General features: G+C 43.2%; 1 protein-coding gene across 2 annotated transcripts in view; it reads right to left on the reverse strand.

The window, feature by feature from the left end:
- The window catches only part of GABBR2 (gamma-aminobutyric acid type B receptor subunit 2), a 365,550-nt gene that overhangs the window by 210,587 nt on the left and 136,913 nt on the right, over positions 1–18,050 (reverse strand). For both annotated transcript variants that reach the window (XM_079926892.1, XM_079926893.1), the window contains exon 3: positions 11,292–11,462. In XM_079926892.1, coding sequence (XP_079783018.1) covers positions 11,292–11,462 — 171 coding nt within the window. The remainder of the gene's footprint in view (positions 1–11,291; positions 11,463–18,050) is intronic.

The following is an 18,050-nucleotide window of genomic DNA, read 5'->3' on the forward strand; positions in this document are numbered from 1 at the left end:
ACCCCACAAAAAACTGCTCCACTTCCCCCTCACCCATTCTGTTCCAGCCGTAATAGCCTCCCTGATGTGGTTCCAGCACCACCAGACTCACTCCCATATCAGGACCTCTGCACATGCTGTTCTCTTTGTCTGGAACCCTGTTCAACCAGATATCCTATGACTTGCCCCTCACTGCCTGCAAGCATATACTCAAATATCACCTTATCTTTGAAGCTGTCCTTGACCTCACCCCATCCCCCATGGCATATCCTACTCCCCTTACCCTACACTTCACTTTTCTCCCTAGCACTTACCATTATCTGATATATTATACATTTATTTGCTTAATTGTTTTTTTTTTTTTATCATGTGTGTCCCCCTCTAGAATGCAAGCTCTTTGAGTGCAGGGACTTTGTTTCATTCACTGATGTGTTCACAGGGCCTAAAACAGTGCCCGACGTGTGCTAGGTACTAAATGAAGAGGTGTTAAATGAATGATGCATTATAGAATGAACACGAGGAAACTGTCACACTAATAGAGCAAAGAAAAAACCACGTAACTTTTGATATAGATTCTAAAAAGACATCTGATTTTTCATCATGCATATCTGGTTCAAACACCTAATAAATAAAAATAGAACGTCCCTTAACATGATGAGGAATATCTGTTCTTCTAACAGACATCATACCTTACAAACAGCATTCTCATTAAAGCAAGAACATGACAAGAATATTCACTATTATCACTATTTTAAAATATAACTCTATGGGACTTCCCTGGTGGCACAGTGGTTAAGAATCTGCCTGCCAATGCAGGGGAGAAGGGTTCGAGCCCTGGTCTGGGAAGATCCCACGTGCCGCGGAGCAACTAAGCCCATGCACCACAACTACGGAGCCTGTGCTCTAGAGCCTGCGAGCCGAAACTACTGAGCCTCCACACAACTAGTGAAACCTGCGCGCCTAGAGCCCGTGCTCCACAACAAGAGAAGCCACCGCGACGAGAAGCCTGTGCACAGCCTGCGCACCACAATGAAGAGAAGCCCCTGCTCGCCGCAACTAGAGAAAGCCCGCGCACAGCAACAAAGACCCAATGCAGCCAAAAATAAATAAATAAATAATATATATACATATATATATATGTATATATATAAAACTAGGATTTTTAGTAAATGAGGCAATAATAATAACAGTAATAATAGCTAATATATCGGGTGCTCTTTTGGGCATTGTTCTAAGACCTAAGTGCTTTATATGTATTAATTAATTTATTTTTTATTTATTTATTTATTTTTTTTGTGGTATGCGGGCCTCTCACTGTTGTGGCCTCTCCCGTTGCAAAGCACAGACTCCGGATGCGCAGGCTCAGCAGCCATGGCTCACGGGCCCAGCCGCTCCACGGCATGTGGGATCTTCCCAGACCGGGGCACGAACCCGTGTCCCCTGCATCGGCAGGTGGACTCTCAACCACTAGGCCACCAGGGAAGCCCTATTAATTTATTTTAATACTCACAACATCTGAGGTAATATGAGTACGTTCCCATTATCAGGGATATGGAAAAATTAAATGATTTACCCAAGGTCGCCTAGCTGGTAAGTAGCTGAGTTAGAACTGGAATCCAGGAAGTTTTTCTGTTCTAACCACTCTGCAGTACCTCCTCAATGAAAAATTATGAAGATAAAGATGGTGTAACTGTGGAAAACAGAAAGCAAATTTGTTCTTGCTCCAGATGGTATTGTTGTCTATCTAGAAAACTCAAGGGAATTAAGAGAGGAAAAACTACCAGAAGTAATAAAAATTCAACATGGCCAGTCAAAAAATGTAAATACACTGATCAATAGCTTTCCTATATTCTAGCAATAACCACTTAAAAAATGTCAAGGAAATTAGATGCCATTCCCAAAAGTAATAATAAATGTAGAATACTTGAAAATAAACCTAACATAAAATGGAAAGGATCGACATGAAGAAAATGACAAAGTTTTACTAAGGACCAAAGATATTTTGAATGGAGAGATGTTTGTTCATGAATGGATAGACTCAGTATTAAAAAGATGTCAAATGTCCCCTAAATTAGTTCTGGAGTTACTGAAATTCAAATAAAAACACCAGTGGCATTTTTGGAACCTTACAAAAATTAATGGGTGAACATAGAGACAATTGTGAAAAAAGAAGGCAGGACTGCACATAAAATTATATTAGAAAGAAGGAATATTCAAAACATTGGGATGCCAATTTCAGAACAGATAGTTAGATCAATGGAATAAAACTTTTAAAACACAGAAACAGTCTAATATAACAGCCATTAGCCACATGTGGTTCCTCTGCATTTGAAATGATGTTGAAATGATAATGTTTTGGGTATATTGCATTAAATAAAATGTATTATTAAAATTAATTTTCCCTATCTCTTTTTTCTTTTTAAAATGTGGCTACTAGAAAATTTAAAATCACATTTGTGGCTTATATTATATTTCTATTACACAGAACTGGAAAGTATATATTTAAAAAAGCAGTATGTTATTTTCTAAAGATAAAATTTAGCATAGGCATTTTAAATGGGTCAGGAAAAGATGCATTCATTAAATGCCAGAAGAATTACTGAATGATTATGAGGACAGAAGAAAGAAAGGTATGATATCTCAGGCCACATGCTGAAATTCTGGTTAAATTAAAAAATGAAGTAATAAAAGTACTAGAAGAAAATGTAGGTGAATTTACAGAAATTCTTGGGATGGGAAGAGAATGCCAAGCTAAACTTAAAAGTGAAAAAAAAATGGTCTTCTTATACTTGACTATATTAGATATTAAATTTTTCAATATTATCAAATAACATAAAAAACAAAATTGAATGTCACATGAAACATGGGGAGATACTTGCAATAACTGTGACAAAGAGCGGATAGCCTTACTTTATAAAGAGCTCTTATAAATCAGTAAGAAAAACTCTACCAGGAACATGTGCCAATAACATGAACAGCCAATTTATGAAAGGAGAAACAGAAATGAGAACGATTCCTAGTAAAAAAGAAATTTAATTTTAGTAGTAATCAAAGAAATGCAAATTAAAATAGCAATTGCCAAGGATCAAAAAAGAATAATACACAGTGCTGGCAATGAGTACTCGCATATACTGCTAAGAAACTCTAAATTGGTATGATCTTTCTGGAGGACATTTTGGCAACATGTACAAAAGGTTCCAAAATGTGCACACATTATTTCTAGGAATTTATCCTCGACATATAATCAGAGATGTTCACACAAATATACAAGTATGGATTTACTGCATTGTTGTTTGTAATCAGGAAAAATTTGCAACTATCTCCATATTTAGTTTTCAACAGCTATTGGAAAAAAACAGCAACAGAGAATACCTCCTGTATCATCCCAGATCCCTCAAAATGTCAAAGATTAAAAACAAAAAAAAATCTCTAACAGTTCTGGAAAATGATTAAGAAGACCATCAATGGACAGACTACCTGCAGAACTATACTGGAAGACAGAAAGGAAGGGAACAGATCACAGGGATAAAGAAGACTGGAGAAAAGCAGCCCCAAACACATCAGGCTGTGGCCAAGGCAGGGACAATTCATGGGGTCACCAGGCCCACAGTCGAGAGGCCATTATGAGTCACGGTGGTGGAGAATAGCTGCTGGCCGGCGAAAACATTCCCATTGGGTTGCTAAATTAAAGAAGCCGTTTCTATAGTAAGAGCATGTATTCATTTATGCAAGTTCACTCATATGTATTGAAAAAACTGTAAAGACATATGCCTATAGATGTTAAGGTTGACCTTTCACTGGGTAGTTATGGCCAATTTTTAATTTTCCTTTTTGTTCTTCTGTGTTTTCCAAGTTTTCTGCATGGAGTATATATCAATATTATGGTTAGAAAACAATAATGAGTATTTTAAAACAAAGAACCAAAAAATAATAACAAAGAGAACTTAAACTTTTTATGTAAGAAATGAACTACAATCTTATTATTTTTCTTTTGAATTCCTGCAGTAACCTTCTGGCTGGTTTCCCAGACTCTAGTCTGCTCGTCCCAATCAGCCTTCAAGATTGCTACCATCTCTCACCGCCAATTTGAAACCCTCTGTGGCTCCCTATTTCCTACTGCTGACAGATGAAGTCCAAACATGGAGGCATGTGGGGCCTTCACCATTCCTTCCCCCAACCCATTCTCCCCTTCTTGCCCTACACACCGAACTGTCCAGCCCTAACTACTTACAATTTCCTGAAGGTTCCACATACCTTCCAACTCTACTCCTTTGCTCACATAGCCCCGGCATTACCCAAGCCTGGCAGATGGGCCTTGGGGAGAAACCGCAGCCATAATTACCAGAATAGCTCTGGGGACCCACACATGACAAGATGCGCCACCTTGTTAGCCAAGCTCAGCCAAGGCTGAAACAAAGTCCCCTGGGACACCTTGGTAGGAGCAGGTGTGGAGGGACAGTGCTGGGCTCTGAGACTTGGGATCTGGGAAGCTCATAAGACTTAAATGCAGAATCCCACAGCGAAACCTCCAGGGGACTGTGAGGAGCTCTGCTTGAGACATGGGTTGCTTGGACCAGACACCTACCTCCTTGCTCCTGTGGTGAGTGTTGGGCAGGATGGATGGGGGATACTGGCCCAGGCCCACGGCCTCCTTCTCTCCACAAGGGGAGGTACAAACCTGGGTTCACACCTATACCTGCCACCGCTTGGTGAAGCCTTGACAAAGTGACTTAATCCTTCCTGAGTGAGTCTGTTCTTCCAAATGGAGACGGACCATGCTGGGCGACTGAATGTCATCGCCTGCACATGGCAGGTGCCCCATAAATGGCAGTAGATGATGTCATAATTACATTTTCCTACCCAGCGGTCCCGGTGCAACAGCTGCTTCATGGGGATCACCTCGTGCTCTGGGAACCTGGCCCAGGGACTGTGCAGGAGGCCCCAGGAAGTGTCCCTGGTGAGGGCTTTGAGTTGGATGGCCAGGACCCGCCCCAGAGGCCTCCAGGATCTCCTTCTGGGCCCTCACTCACCCCTGTGTTCTGGGGTCCACGCAGCCTGGGTGGAGATATATCTGATGTCACAGCCCTGGTGAGCAGTGAGTGTGGCACTCACCCAGGCCCTGCATGAGCCCTGGGGCTAGCACCATAGATCCCAGCCAAGCATCCCATCCTCTCTGAGCAGGGTCGAGGGCAGCACCTTTCTTTTAAGAGTTGGGGTGTGTGAGGTGGGTGGGTGCTTGGCTCTGAAGACCTGCTGTGGAGTGTTACAGAGGATGTGTCCGCCATCTCCTCCCTGTTCTAGAGTGGAGGGTGGAGTGTAGTGGGCCATCTCTCCAAAGGCAGAGCTCTGAGCCAGACCAAGGCATTTAGCTTGCCTTTTCCTCAGAGAGCTCAGCCACCGCAGCCACCCCTGGACAAGAAACCCTGGACGTGCCCGCAAATGTATACACACCGCCACCAGGATGGCAGAAGGACTGGAAACCGCAGGCCCTGACGGAAGGTGTTCCTCACCAAGGTGGGGTCTTCCCACTCTGCAGGGATGGGTGGGCAGAGCACCTGCTAGTTGCCTGCACTTCCACCTGGGGGCATGCGCATGAAGGAACAAGTGTTGCTTGAACCTCAGAGTCTGTCCCATGGAATCTCGGCCTCAGAAGCCTGAAGGTCTGCAGGGCCAATTCTTGACCTTGACCTGGAGTTTTTCCCATTGACTATCTGCACTGACCAGGGCTTCAAGGAAAAGTCTATTGCCAGTACTACCCCCTACCCCTCATCCAGCCCCATCTGTTAAATGAACAGGCAGCCAATGGCTTCATCCATCTCAGTGGTCCTCACACTTCAGTCCCTCCTGTACCCTCTTAGAGGCAATTTCACTGTGTACACGCACCACCTATGTGTTTGCTAGCTTAGTATTTTCCTCTAAACAGACTCATTTTTTAAATGAAGATTTCATTCTAAACAAGAACATCAATGAAGTTCAGTTTTGATGGGCTAGTAATTTTCCCCCCTGGTATATAATAACATAAATACACAACTATTAAAACTGTACAAAAATCATATCACATATGCATACCACCCTGGGAAATAATGGAGCCCTCCCCTCAGCGCCAAAAAGGCTGCACAAATAGCTACCCGGGAGAGGGCAAGATGAATATGGAGCAGTCCCTGCTGGCTGGCCCACACGTCTCTCACAGAGCAGGAGGTAAAAGAGTTAAGAAGGAGAGGACGTTTCTCGCTTGGCGGCTGACAGCCAATCACCTAAAAGCATCAGCAAGTTTTTCAAATAGAAGCTGGGGCACAGGGTGGGGCACTAGGACCATCAGGATTAGAATCTGATCTGTCAGGAGTCCCCTCCTGCTTCCTAATGATAGAAGATCTGCAGGTATGTGGGTGGCCCAGGTGATCCTGCAGCCTAGAGGAAAGCCGAGGACAGAGGTCAGAGGTGGCTCAGTGTGTGTGGTCCTTTTCTCTGACAAAGTGGGCCTAGGAGCACAGTGGCCTCAGTTGAAGGCTTCCCATTCCTCCAATACAGGGATTCTCAAACCCAAGAGGGTCTGATTCAGGGGGCCTGGAGCGGAGCCCTCAAATTTGCTGCGGACAAGTTCCCAGGTGTTGATATTGCTGCTGGTCCAGGACCAGACTTCAAGAACTGCTTTAGAGGATGGGATTACCCGATCCTGGTAAGAGAGGATTCTGAAGTGACGACAACTCAGAATGAACATCACAGAGAGCAAAAAACATAACTCAGACACAAACTACAGTGTGCTCATTCCCAATGCCCAACACTGACGCCACCCAGAACCACATGGCAGGACCCAGGTCACTGCTGGTTCCAGTGGCCAGCCCAGAGCTTTCCACTGAGATCTCTAGAAGAATCCTCCAACAACAAACAATGTCACATCCAAAATAAGACTCAGTTAATAGATGACAGAATGACCTGAGCTGAGTTCTGTGGGAATGTGACTTCCCAACTTTGCCAATGCCTCCCTTCTTCCCCATGGCCCCAGCGGCTCATGACAGGGACTGAGACTTCTCTGCACCCCCTCACCCCCATCTTACCATCCTAGCTGCAGTCAGACTATGGGCCACAGAAAGGAAATCACTGTATTCACCCCTAAGAATCTGGCCTAATGGATAGAGATTCATTTACTGAAATCCTTAGTGAACCCAGACACGCCAGGCAGCATGTAGGGTGAGGGGACAGAAAGGCTCTTGTCCACTGGGGCCTTCCAGTCCAGTGGCAGCAGGTGACCGATGAGGAAGCAGATGGGGTATTTCTCTGCCCTGTGCAAGGAGCTGGTACAGAGTGAAGCCCGAGGGGAGAGAAGCACAGAGGCGGCACACCTGTCCCAGCCTAGGGAGGAATGCAGAGCCAGGTGTGGGGGAGGACGCCTCACAGAGAGGAGCCAGCACGGAGAAGAGGCTGGACCAAAGGGGGAAGTGCCTGAGATGAGATAGAGAAGGAGGCCTCCGGGGATGCGAAGGGTCTCTGCGGCCACCCCAAGGAGCTCATTCCTGCTCAGGGCAGCAGGGAAGGGCTGACGATTCTACTAAGTTTGACTCCTTGATTAGAAGCAAGCACAGGGTCCCCTGCCCTCATCTTTGGGCATGTCCCCCAAGCTGTGTAAGTGGCAACGTGAGAGGAGGTGACCAGAAACCCCTTTGGTGGGGCAGATGGCAACCTGGCAGGCAGAGAAGGCTTCAAAGAGCTGCGGAGGGCCGAAGGGGCAGGCGCTTTGAAGAGGAAACTGCAGATGGTGCCCTTTTGGTCTTGTATAGATCAAAGGCTTTGGCGGGTCCCAACTCTTGAGGGAGAGTCTGGTATGGAAGGGTCAGCTCCAGAAGTGTCCTCAGAGGTCACTGAGGACCAGTGACTGGGCAGGGGGTCTCTGAGCTGGCTTGGAAGGAGGGGAGGAAAGGGGAGCCGTGCTCGTGGCAGGCACCACACCCCGCCACACAGCCGGGCTCCGGAATGGCAGCCAGCCGTGGGGTAAGGAACCAGACTCTAGATGACAATAAAAACAACAGCCACCCCTTGCATGGTGCTTATTATGAGTCGGGCACTCCTCTTACCACTTTAACTTTCTGAACATATGTAATCCTCACAACCACCCTTAGAGTTAACCATTATTATCCCCATTTTTAAGAGGAAGAAACTGAGGTACAAAGCTCAGTAATTCTCATGGTCACACCTCTGGGAGTGGCAGGATCGGGGTCAATGACCAGATCTCCCTAAACCCTCACCACAGATTCCTTGAGCTAGGAGAGATCTTAGAGGTCAACTGACCCAACTCCCTTATCTTACAGAAGGGGAAACTTAGGCCTAGAGAGACTGAGTGATGTGTCCAACAGTACTTAGCTGGTTAGTTGCATCATGGAATCAGGAACGCAAAGAATAACTTAGTGAAGATGGCTTAGTAGAGCACAGAACCTGGAGCTGGGAGAAGAGGCTCAAACAGCCCTCTTGCTGTCTCTGCCGGTCCTGCCAGGCACCCCTACTCACTGCCTTCATCGCCACCTCATCCTTGCCTCCATCCTGTGCCTGCACTGCCCATGTGGATGCCACAGCACCCTGGCCTCTCACTCCCCCCCGGTCCCTCCAACTTCAGGATTGCTTTCATTTGACATTCCTTCCAGTGCACCAGTCCAGAACAAAAGTGCTTGATGCTGCTGATCGACCAGTTTCATAAAAGGAATCCAGTTTCCTTTGCACTCACTAAAAGCTGTTAGCCCCTGGCGAGTTTCCAGGGCCTGCACTCCAGCAATGCAGCCCAGACATCAGAAGAGGGATGCCAAAGCCCTTGGGCACAGAGAGGAGTCAGCTGGGCTGAGAGATTTAAATTGAGAGGGGTTCTTGCCAGCAATACCACCAAGCAACATCCTGTCCTTAGAAAAGAGGTTTCCCGCTGAGATGCCCTGAAACCCAGCTGAGGGCTCTAACATAGCTGTGCAGGGAAAGAGATGTGGTACCAAACTGCCAACACCTGACCCCAGTGAGGACAGAGTAATGGAGAAAACACTGACCAATAGTCTGTCAGGCTTCCAGCCTGGGCTGGGCTCTTTACCAGCGAGTGTCCTGGGGCAAGAAGGAACCCACCCTCCATGACCTCAGTTTCCTCATCTGTAAAATGGGAACCATAACCCCTCCCTACAGGGCAACCAGCTGTGAGAGTGTTTGGAAATCTATAAAGCACTCAACCAAATTGGGGCTGATCATTTATCCTCTTTACACCAAAGATTTGGGGTTTTTCAAACCTCCAAGGCTACACACAGGTAGTTCCTATGTGACTGCAGGAAGTTATAGATGGAAAGAAGGAGCAATGGGAGGTCTGGACCAGGCATCCAGACTCCAGGATTCAGTCCTAACTTCTCTGCCAACAATCTTTCATGGCTTCGGAGGTGCTTTGAAACCCTGAACTTTGTTGCTTCTCCTCTCTGGGCCTCAGTCTCCCCTTCTATACAATGAGGAGGTTGGGGAAGCTGTCTCTAAGGGCCCCTCAGACTCTGTCAGACAAAGGCTCCCCTGGCAAAAAAGCAGGTCCCTCCAAATCTCAGCAGAGTCTCATGTTAATGGGACCACAGGACTGGCCCTCCCCACCCTCCCCGTTGAACTGTTTCACACTCATTTTAGAACATTTGTGGCTGCTGTATAAAGGGCAGGCTTCCAGCAAAAGCCTCTCCAGTGTTTGGCAGTGAGTCACTCCCACTGGAGGTGAAGTTCCCCTTGTGCCTCTCCCTAGGGACTGGGAAACAGAGGTGGGAAGATCAGGACCATCTTGTCAGGGAAAAGCTGGCCTTGTCTGGATGACTGCAGATGGTGGGGCCAAACACGTCTGCTTTTCAAGCGCCTCTGAAAACATCCCTCTCTGTGCATAAACTTTATAGTTTACAAAACTCTTTAAAATTCATGACTCATCTGATTTTGGCAACAACTCTGCAGGAATAGGCATGGGAAGGGTTATTGTCCCCATCTTATAGGGGAGGAAACCACAGCTCAGAGAAGTAAGGTGACTTCTCCAAGGTAGCACAGCCAAAGCATGGAGTGGCCTCTCCTTCCCAAAGGAGAAACAGAGCTGGAGTGGAAACCAGGTCTGTGATTCCCTGCCCTGCTCTGCTCTCCTCGCCCATCCCCCGCCCCACACTGGCAGAAGGGGCATGTCCTCCCTGACTCCTCTCACTGAGGTCTGCCTGGACACCCGCCTCATACATTTCCCCCCAAATCGGCTCACAGTTGTGTTTTTTCTCTTGGGCTGCTAAGCACACCTGGAATGTCTTACCTTGTTGGGAGGCTCCATGTATCAAGAGCACACATAGGAGCAGATAGGAAAGTAGGAAATATAAATAGACTAGGAAGAAAAACAAGAAACCATTCTGCACTCAGGTGAGTGGAGAAAACTTCTTAAAGATTTGCTAAAAGTAAAGATATGTGGAAATGGGAATTTTCAAATGTCGTTGGAGGGACTAGAAATTGGAACAGCCTTTCTGGAGGTCAGTATGTCTCAACATTTTAAAGGACCCAATAATTCCACTTCTAGAAATCTATTATAAAGATGCACACCTAGGTGGGAAGGTGTTGGCTGTGATATCAAAAAGCTGTAAACATTCAATAAATTACCATCTATCCATGGGACACAACACCGTGGCCCATTAATAAGAACGAAGTCAATCAAGATCTCTAAGATCTGTTGTAAAGTGAAAAATGCAAACTATCTAGTATGAGGACATTTGGGTTTAAATATATTGAAAAAGGTCTGGGCAGATGAACACTACATGGAAAGCAGGACTTCACTTGGAAGACAAAGTGGATTTAGAGGGATTGGGTAAAGCAGCCCTTTTCTTTTTTTACTATATATAATTTGGCTTTTTTGTTGCTGTTATTGTTGCAACAATAAACCCCAGAACACCAAGTATTGATGTATACGTGTAAGTCATTAAAACAAACAAAACAAAACCAGAAAAACCACCCAATCCACAGTGACTTTGGAAACTTCATTCCAAGCCAGCTCCTCCCCAAACCCTCCTCACAGGAGAAAGGCTCTTGGCGGCACCTCGTGATTTTAGATGGCCGCTATAGGTCAGCAGCAAGGACAACACACTACAGGGGCAGTGAGGGAACAGACCACGCGACTTAGCCGAAAGGCACAATGGAAAAGAAGGTTCCACTCCTGAGCTGTGCAGGTTGGAGGCCTTCACCTGTCCCGCGCACAATCGAATTCCTCAACAGCTTAAAGGCCCCGTGTCAGAGCCCATCCCTGATTGAGCCGTCTTGTCCCTTGCCCAGAGGTAGGTGAGATCGTGCCTCTCGGCAGGGTGTACCTCGGAGAAGCGCTGCACGTCCTGGGTCAGTGTGCCCACTCGCTTCCACTGGTAGTGCTTCAGCAACTTCAGGATGGCTGGATTCACTGCGTTATCTGATGGGACCGTCCGAAAGAAGTAGGGGTATTTTTTCTTATCTGCTAGAACAGGCGTGGTGGCAGCAAAAGAGAGCTGAAAACACAAAAGAGACAGCACTTTTACTGGGGGGACCTCAGAGCTGTGGGCCCAGGATCTTTCCTAAGGGAACAGAGGTCTTTAGTTCTCACTCAAGGTACAAACACACGGGCAAAATATTTTTAAACCTTCTTAGTGCAAAAGTAACAAGTTATAATTGAAGGGAAGGTTTTTAAAAATGCAAAATAAGGAGAAAGAACCATCATTAATGTTGTAGCCTAGCTCCTTCTGATCCTTTTTCCATGCACGGCAATGTTTTAAAAAAAGATTCTTGAGGTCAATCTACATACACATTTGAACTGTTTATTCCCTCACTTAACATTATCCTACAAGCATTTAACCGTCCTGTTAAAACTTCTTGTAAACATTTTAACATGTAAACTTTTTAATAGCAGCATAATATTCTAGCATATGAACATAGCATAATTTACTGAATCATGTTTAATTTGGGGGCATTTAGACTGTTTCTAATTTGTCATTATTGTCATATTATTCTGCAAGCGTCTTTGTGCTTGGCACTTTTCCCCTATATTTCAGGCTATTTCTGTAGGATAGAGTCTAGGATGTGAAATTTCCCAGATAAAGGATGTGAGCTTTTAAAGACTTGATATTTATTTCCAAAAAGGATTGCATCAATTTACACACCCACTAGATAGTTATAATTAGAGGGCCAATCTCACCACACTCTTATCAACGGACGGAAATAAAACATCTTTCTATCTAATTTATTAATGATTTATCACTGAAGAACTGGAATCATAATGAATTCATTGGTTATACATAAGGTTGAACATTTTTCCATGTGGCCGATAACTAGCTGTATGTCCTATTTTAGAAATTGCTTTTTTATGTCTCTTGTTTATTTTTTGAGTGGTATTCTAATGCTTTTCTTATTGAATTTAATGAAGACTATTATATGTACAGCATTCAAACTCAGGCTATTACAGTTGCTGCAAATATCCCAGTTTGTTTGCTTTTACATTTTGTGTGTGTATATTTTAATTTACACTCAGTAGTCAAATCTATCCATCTTTCCCTTTATTAGTCCTTCTTTTTTAAGTGCCAGTGAGTTGCTAAATTGGATTTCAATTATCTGTCCTACAGGGAACAGCTTAAATGTCACCTCTTCTATAACATTTCCTCTGATCTCTGCTTTCTCTTTCCCTCAGCCTCATCCACAGAAGGCGGTTATCAAATTTTTTGATCTTTGCAGTGTGATGGTAGAAGAATGGTATCTTGTAGTTCGATTTGCATTTACCTTATTATGAGTGAGGTTGAGTATCTCTCTTATGTTTAAGAGCAATTTGCAGTTTCTTTCTGGAAAGTGTTCACATCCTTTGCTTGTTCTCCAATTGTACTCTCGGTCTTTTTCTTATTGATTAGTAGCAATCACTTATTGATTAGTGATCTTTTATAGTAGGGAGATTAACCCTTCGTGATATAAGTTGCTAATGCTCCCCCAGTTTGTACTTTTTCTTTTGCTGTTTCTCACGGTGTCTTTTGCCATATAGAAGTATTTTTTTTTAATGTGGCTGAATTTATTAATTCTTTTTCTTTCTGTCTTTGGGTTTTATGCCATATTTAGAAAGGCCTTTCCCACTCTGAGATTATAAAAGAATTCCTCCATGGTTCCTTCTAGTCTGTCTATCATCCTCCCCTGTCTGTCCTCACGGGTTTGTCGCCTGGTGTGAGAGGACGGAGGAGACCCAGTACCCGCATGTGATGAGCGCCTTCCAGCACAGGTTCAAGAACAGGCTAACTTGGTTGGCCGTTAGGCTTTATAAGAGCCTGTGATCCCTGACAAATTGATTTGTTTTTCATGTGTCTAGCAAGTATTTAATAAACTCTTGTATAGTAATATTTTTGTTGTTGGGTACTGATAGCTCCAAAATTTTGTGACCACTGTTGTGGTTATGTCTGTACATCACTAGTTAATGCTACTTTATCTAACCTTATTCAGTATGCTTCATTCACCAAACTTTGTGCTCAAAATACATAAATACAATTTTATTTTATTTTATTTTTGGCCGCACTGCACGGCTTGTGTGATCTTAGTTCCCTGACCAGGGATTGAACCCGTACCCTCAGTAGTGAAAGCTCGGAGTCCTTACCACTGGACCGCCAGGGAAGTCCCAATACTATTTTTAAAAAATAGTATTTCCTTCCTTCTCTTGTTTCATTTAAATCTCTGATCCAGAGAGGGCACAGCTGAGCAAGATCCCTCTTTGCTGTCACCGGCCTTCCTTCCCCACCCTTGCTGTCTCAGCAGCTCTAGATCCAATACAGCTCAGAGTCCAACTTTAACATCCAGGGAAGTAACATCCTGGCACCCTCAGGCCCCAGCTGAAGTTGCTTTACTGCTCCTCCTGTCACCTGAGGAAGCACTTCTTTTCCTCCCAAGACTTTAGCAGAGCAGGGCAGTGGAGATCTTGTCCCTTTCCCTGATCTGTCTCAGATGGTAGATGGCCACTACCTAGGATCCCTGGATCTCCTGCATCCACTCAGCAGTCTCAGCAGGTCCTGTCTGTTGGAGCTGAACACACAACAACCCATCAGCTGTCACCTAGAGCTAGAGAGCACCTACAGGAACCAATTTCTAAGATCCCCACAGAGACAGGACATCATCCCAAGACTGGTAAAGGTCAAGGATAGATCAACTGTTAAAAAAACATTCTGGGTAGAATAAGGCCCAATGAGAGAGGAAAATCCCAGCTGGACATATTGAGGACACTCAAATCCAGAGCTGTCCAGCAAGGGAAGGCCTGCTGTTGGAAGTAGCGAGATCCCTGTGTCTGGAGGTGTGCAAACGGAGGCTATGGCCTAGCAAGAATGCAGAGGGGCTGCAAAGTGTCTGAAAACTCCTTAAAAACTGTATGGAAAAGCTTGTGTGGGCATGTATGTGCATACAGACACACATTTTTCTGAAAAGAGGATCCATGGCTTCCATCAGATTCACAAAGAGAATCCTATAACCAAATAAGGTCAGCACCCCTGCCTGAAGGTGATACTTAGGTCGCATAGCGAGTGTAAGAAATAGAAGCTTTCTACAGTCTGCTCAAACCTAGCGTCTTATTCTTCTCTCAAGATTAAAATAACACTTCCAGCTTCCTATGGTCTGTTTAAGAAGGAGCTATTAGAAAAATCAGGCAGCAACTATTTCAGGACCTGGGATTGGTATATGTGCAATTGCATCCCCCAAAATGCTTATCTGATACAATTTGGAAAATTATGGTTTTCTGATGTGATTTCTGAATCACACTCTGGTTGATACTTTGCTGTTATTGTCCCATTAGTTCCAGGTCCACAATTAATTGTTGCTTGAACAACCTCATATGTTTGCCCTATAGGTAATTAGAGTGGTTACTGTTCAGTGAATAAATGGCCCATTGTGTTTACAATGGGCTTGGAGTACAATATATGCCCCGGGTCTAAATCATGTTGGGTGCAAAATATTAACTGGCACTGACATTTTCTGCACCATTTGAGATAATGCACACTTTGATTAGATTGCTTTGCATCACTGTTCCTCTAGCTTTAGCCTCCTAAACCTTTCTTCCACTGGGCAAAGACTGCAGGTGCCAGGTAGCACTGCTGAACTTCAGAACTGGAGAAACCTGAGAAATCATCTAGCTCTGGAGTTCTCTACTCTGGCTACATGTTGGAATCACATGGGGATATTTTAAAAAATATTGATAACTTGGTCCCACTCCAAACCAAGTGAATCAGAATCTCTGGGCATAGAGCCCAGGCATCAGTATAATTTAAAAACTTCCCAAGGTGATTACAATGCCCAGTGAAGGTTGAGAACCACTGATACAGCTCAACAGCCCTAGTTTTGAATATGCAGACCAAGGCCCAGAAATGGAAAGCTATTGAGATACCCACAAAAGTCAATTAAGAGGTAAAAGCGGAATTCGAATCCAGGCCTAAAGGACTCTAAGACCAGTGCTCTCTCTCCCTCTGATGGCTGTCCCCTGCATCCTATGAGCTTGCCAGGCCTTCCTCCCCCAGCACAGTCACCCAGCATCTGCAACAACAGCCCTGTTAGCACCCTAACTCGAAGACCCAATCTTTCTGGGCTCTCCTGCCTTATTTCACACAACCAAGTTCATTTCTAAACAGACTGTGATTGAGGCTTCAAGTTAATCCCTAACCAAGGATTATTTATTTCAGAGAGTACTTTTTATTTTACAATTTTGTTATCATTTCTAGTTTTATTGCATTGTTTTGAGAATTTGGTGTGTACAGTGTCTGCTTTTGGAATTTATTGAGGTTTTTTTTGGTGGCCTATTATACAATCAATTTTTGTGAAAGTCCCATGTTGGCCAGAAAAACAGATGCAGTCTCTAGTTGTAAGCTATAAAATTCTTTATCAGACTTCTGATGTATAAAAGATACAATCCAGCTAACCAATTACATTATTAACACGTTTTGTATTTTTGCTTACTTGACCTATCAAAGACTGAGAGGTATGTTAAGTTTTTCTCTATTGTCTTTGAAAATTTCTCCATGTTATTCGAATTTTTTGCTTTATATGCCTTGATTTTATGTTGTTTTGAGGATAAGTGTTCATTACATCTTTATTTTTCAACAAAGTATACACTTCCCTAGTGCAAACAGCAGGTACTTAATAGATAATCATTGAATGAACTGAGAATTAAAATATTTATCAAGGTAAAATAACCCTGTTTGTCATTTTATTGCTGTTTGTTTCAAATAATATCTTGCTCAATATTAATACTGAATTAGCATCTCGCTTGATATTTTTTTAATTTTTAAATTTTTTATTTTTTACATCATTATTGGAGTATAATTGCTTTACAATGGTGTGTAAGTTTCTGCTTTATAACAAAGTGAATCAGTTATACATATACATATGTTCCCATATCTCTTCCCTCTTGCGTCTCCCTCTCTCCCACCCTCCCTATCCCACCCCTCCAGGCGGTCACAAAGCACTGAGCTGATCTCCCTGTGCTATGCGGCTGCTTCCCACTAGCTATCTACCTTACATTTGGTAGTGTATATGATATTAATATTGAAACCTTTATTTTTTGCTTGCATTTGCCTGCCATAGCTCTGATTCTCCTTTTATTTGTATTCCATTACAATTGTTTTTAAGTATATTTCTTGAAATGAGTACATGAATGGATTATAAAATATATGCTTATCGCTGCAATAAATACTTGGTCTTGCTTTCATCATCTTGTTGGCAGTCTTATTCTTTTTTTTTTTTTAATGTTTCCTTTTGTTCCTTTTGGTATTCAGACTTCTCCATTCTGAATATATTAACCTTGCTTCTTGTCTTAACCTGCTAGAACATCTTTTCATATTGTGAAGAAGGGTAAAGGGTTGAAAATTTGCTTAGGATGACCCTCTGTTGCTTTGACACATGGTAGAATTCATCTGGATATAAAATTCTTGGGCTACCATTTTTTCCCTTTGAAACTACAAAGTGATGCAGCGGAGAAATCCAGGGATATTTTGATTCTTGTTCATTTGTAGGTATCTGATTTTCTCTGGATGCCTGAAGGATTTTTTTTCTTTATTCTTAGAATTCAAAAACTTTGCCTAAATAGATGTGTGTGTGGCACTCTTGATTTTATCTGGAACACAGGGAGTCCTTCAATCTATACCCTCAAGTCTTTTAACTAAAAAAAATATATATATATATATACATATATACACACACACACACATATATATGTGTGCATTTATATATAAAATATAATACTAGGCATTTATTATATTTATATTACATTAATATTCATATATATTCTTGCCTCTCCACTGGAATACCTGATTATCTATGTGTTGTCTTTCATTTCCCAAATCCATATCTGTCATATTTTTTCCATGATTTCATCTCTTGGTCCTTGTCCTCTGCATTCTGGAAGACCATCTTATTTTATTCTATCTCTTCTATTACAGGGTATGTGCATATTCAGTTTCATTAATTTCTGGTAAAATGGCCGTATCATCCACAGTCATAGCGGCAGAGCACCAGGGTTCTCATTTCTTCACATATTGACAAATATTTGGTATTATCTGACTTTCTACATTTTTGTTCAACTTTCAGGGATAAGGTAGCACTTCATTATTAATTGATTTTGCAGCCCTCTGACTGTGATGTGGTTGACTAGCTGTACAGACACGTTAGCCATTTAAGTTCTTTGTTTGGTGGGTTTGCTGATTTGCTTTTCAACAGTCTCAGTCTTAGTGTTACTGTCCTTGACATACTTTTATTGTTATTGACTTCTTCCATTTCCCAGTAATTTTTTATGATCATAACCCTTTTTGTCCCATCCTCTTATCTCATGTTTCATGGAGACCATGTCATATGCAATCATGCATATGATTGAGGATGCCAAAAGTCTTTCTAAAGTTTCTTTCTTTATCCTAGAACAGCTCATCTTCAGAGCTGGACTCTTCCTCTACTTCCGGGTATTGTGCACCTTTTATTATTTTTGTGGTACTTTTGCAAAGGCTGAATGTTAGGTGTTTTCAGAGTACTCATCCTCAAAAGCAAGGCAGGTATTTTCAGAGGTGGCCTATCAAAAGACAATATATGGATTGCCCTTGGCCCTG

Source organism: Stenella coeruleoalba (assembly GCF_951394435.1).
Source record: "Stenella coeruleoalba genome assembly, chromosome: 7".
Taxonomy (NCBI): Eukaryota; Metazoa; Chordata; class Mammalia; order Artiodactyla; family Delphinidae; genus Stenella; species Stenella coeruleoalba.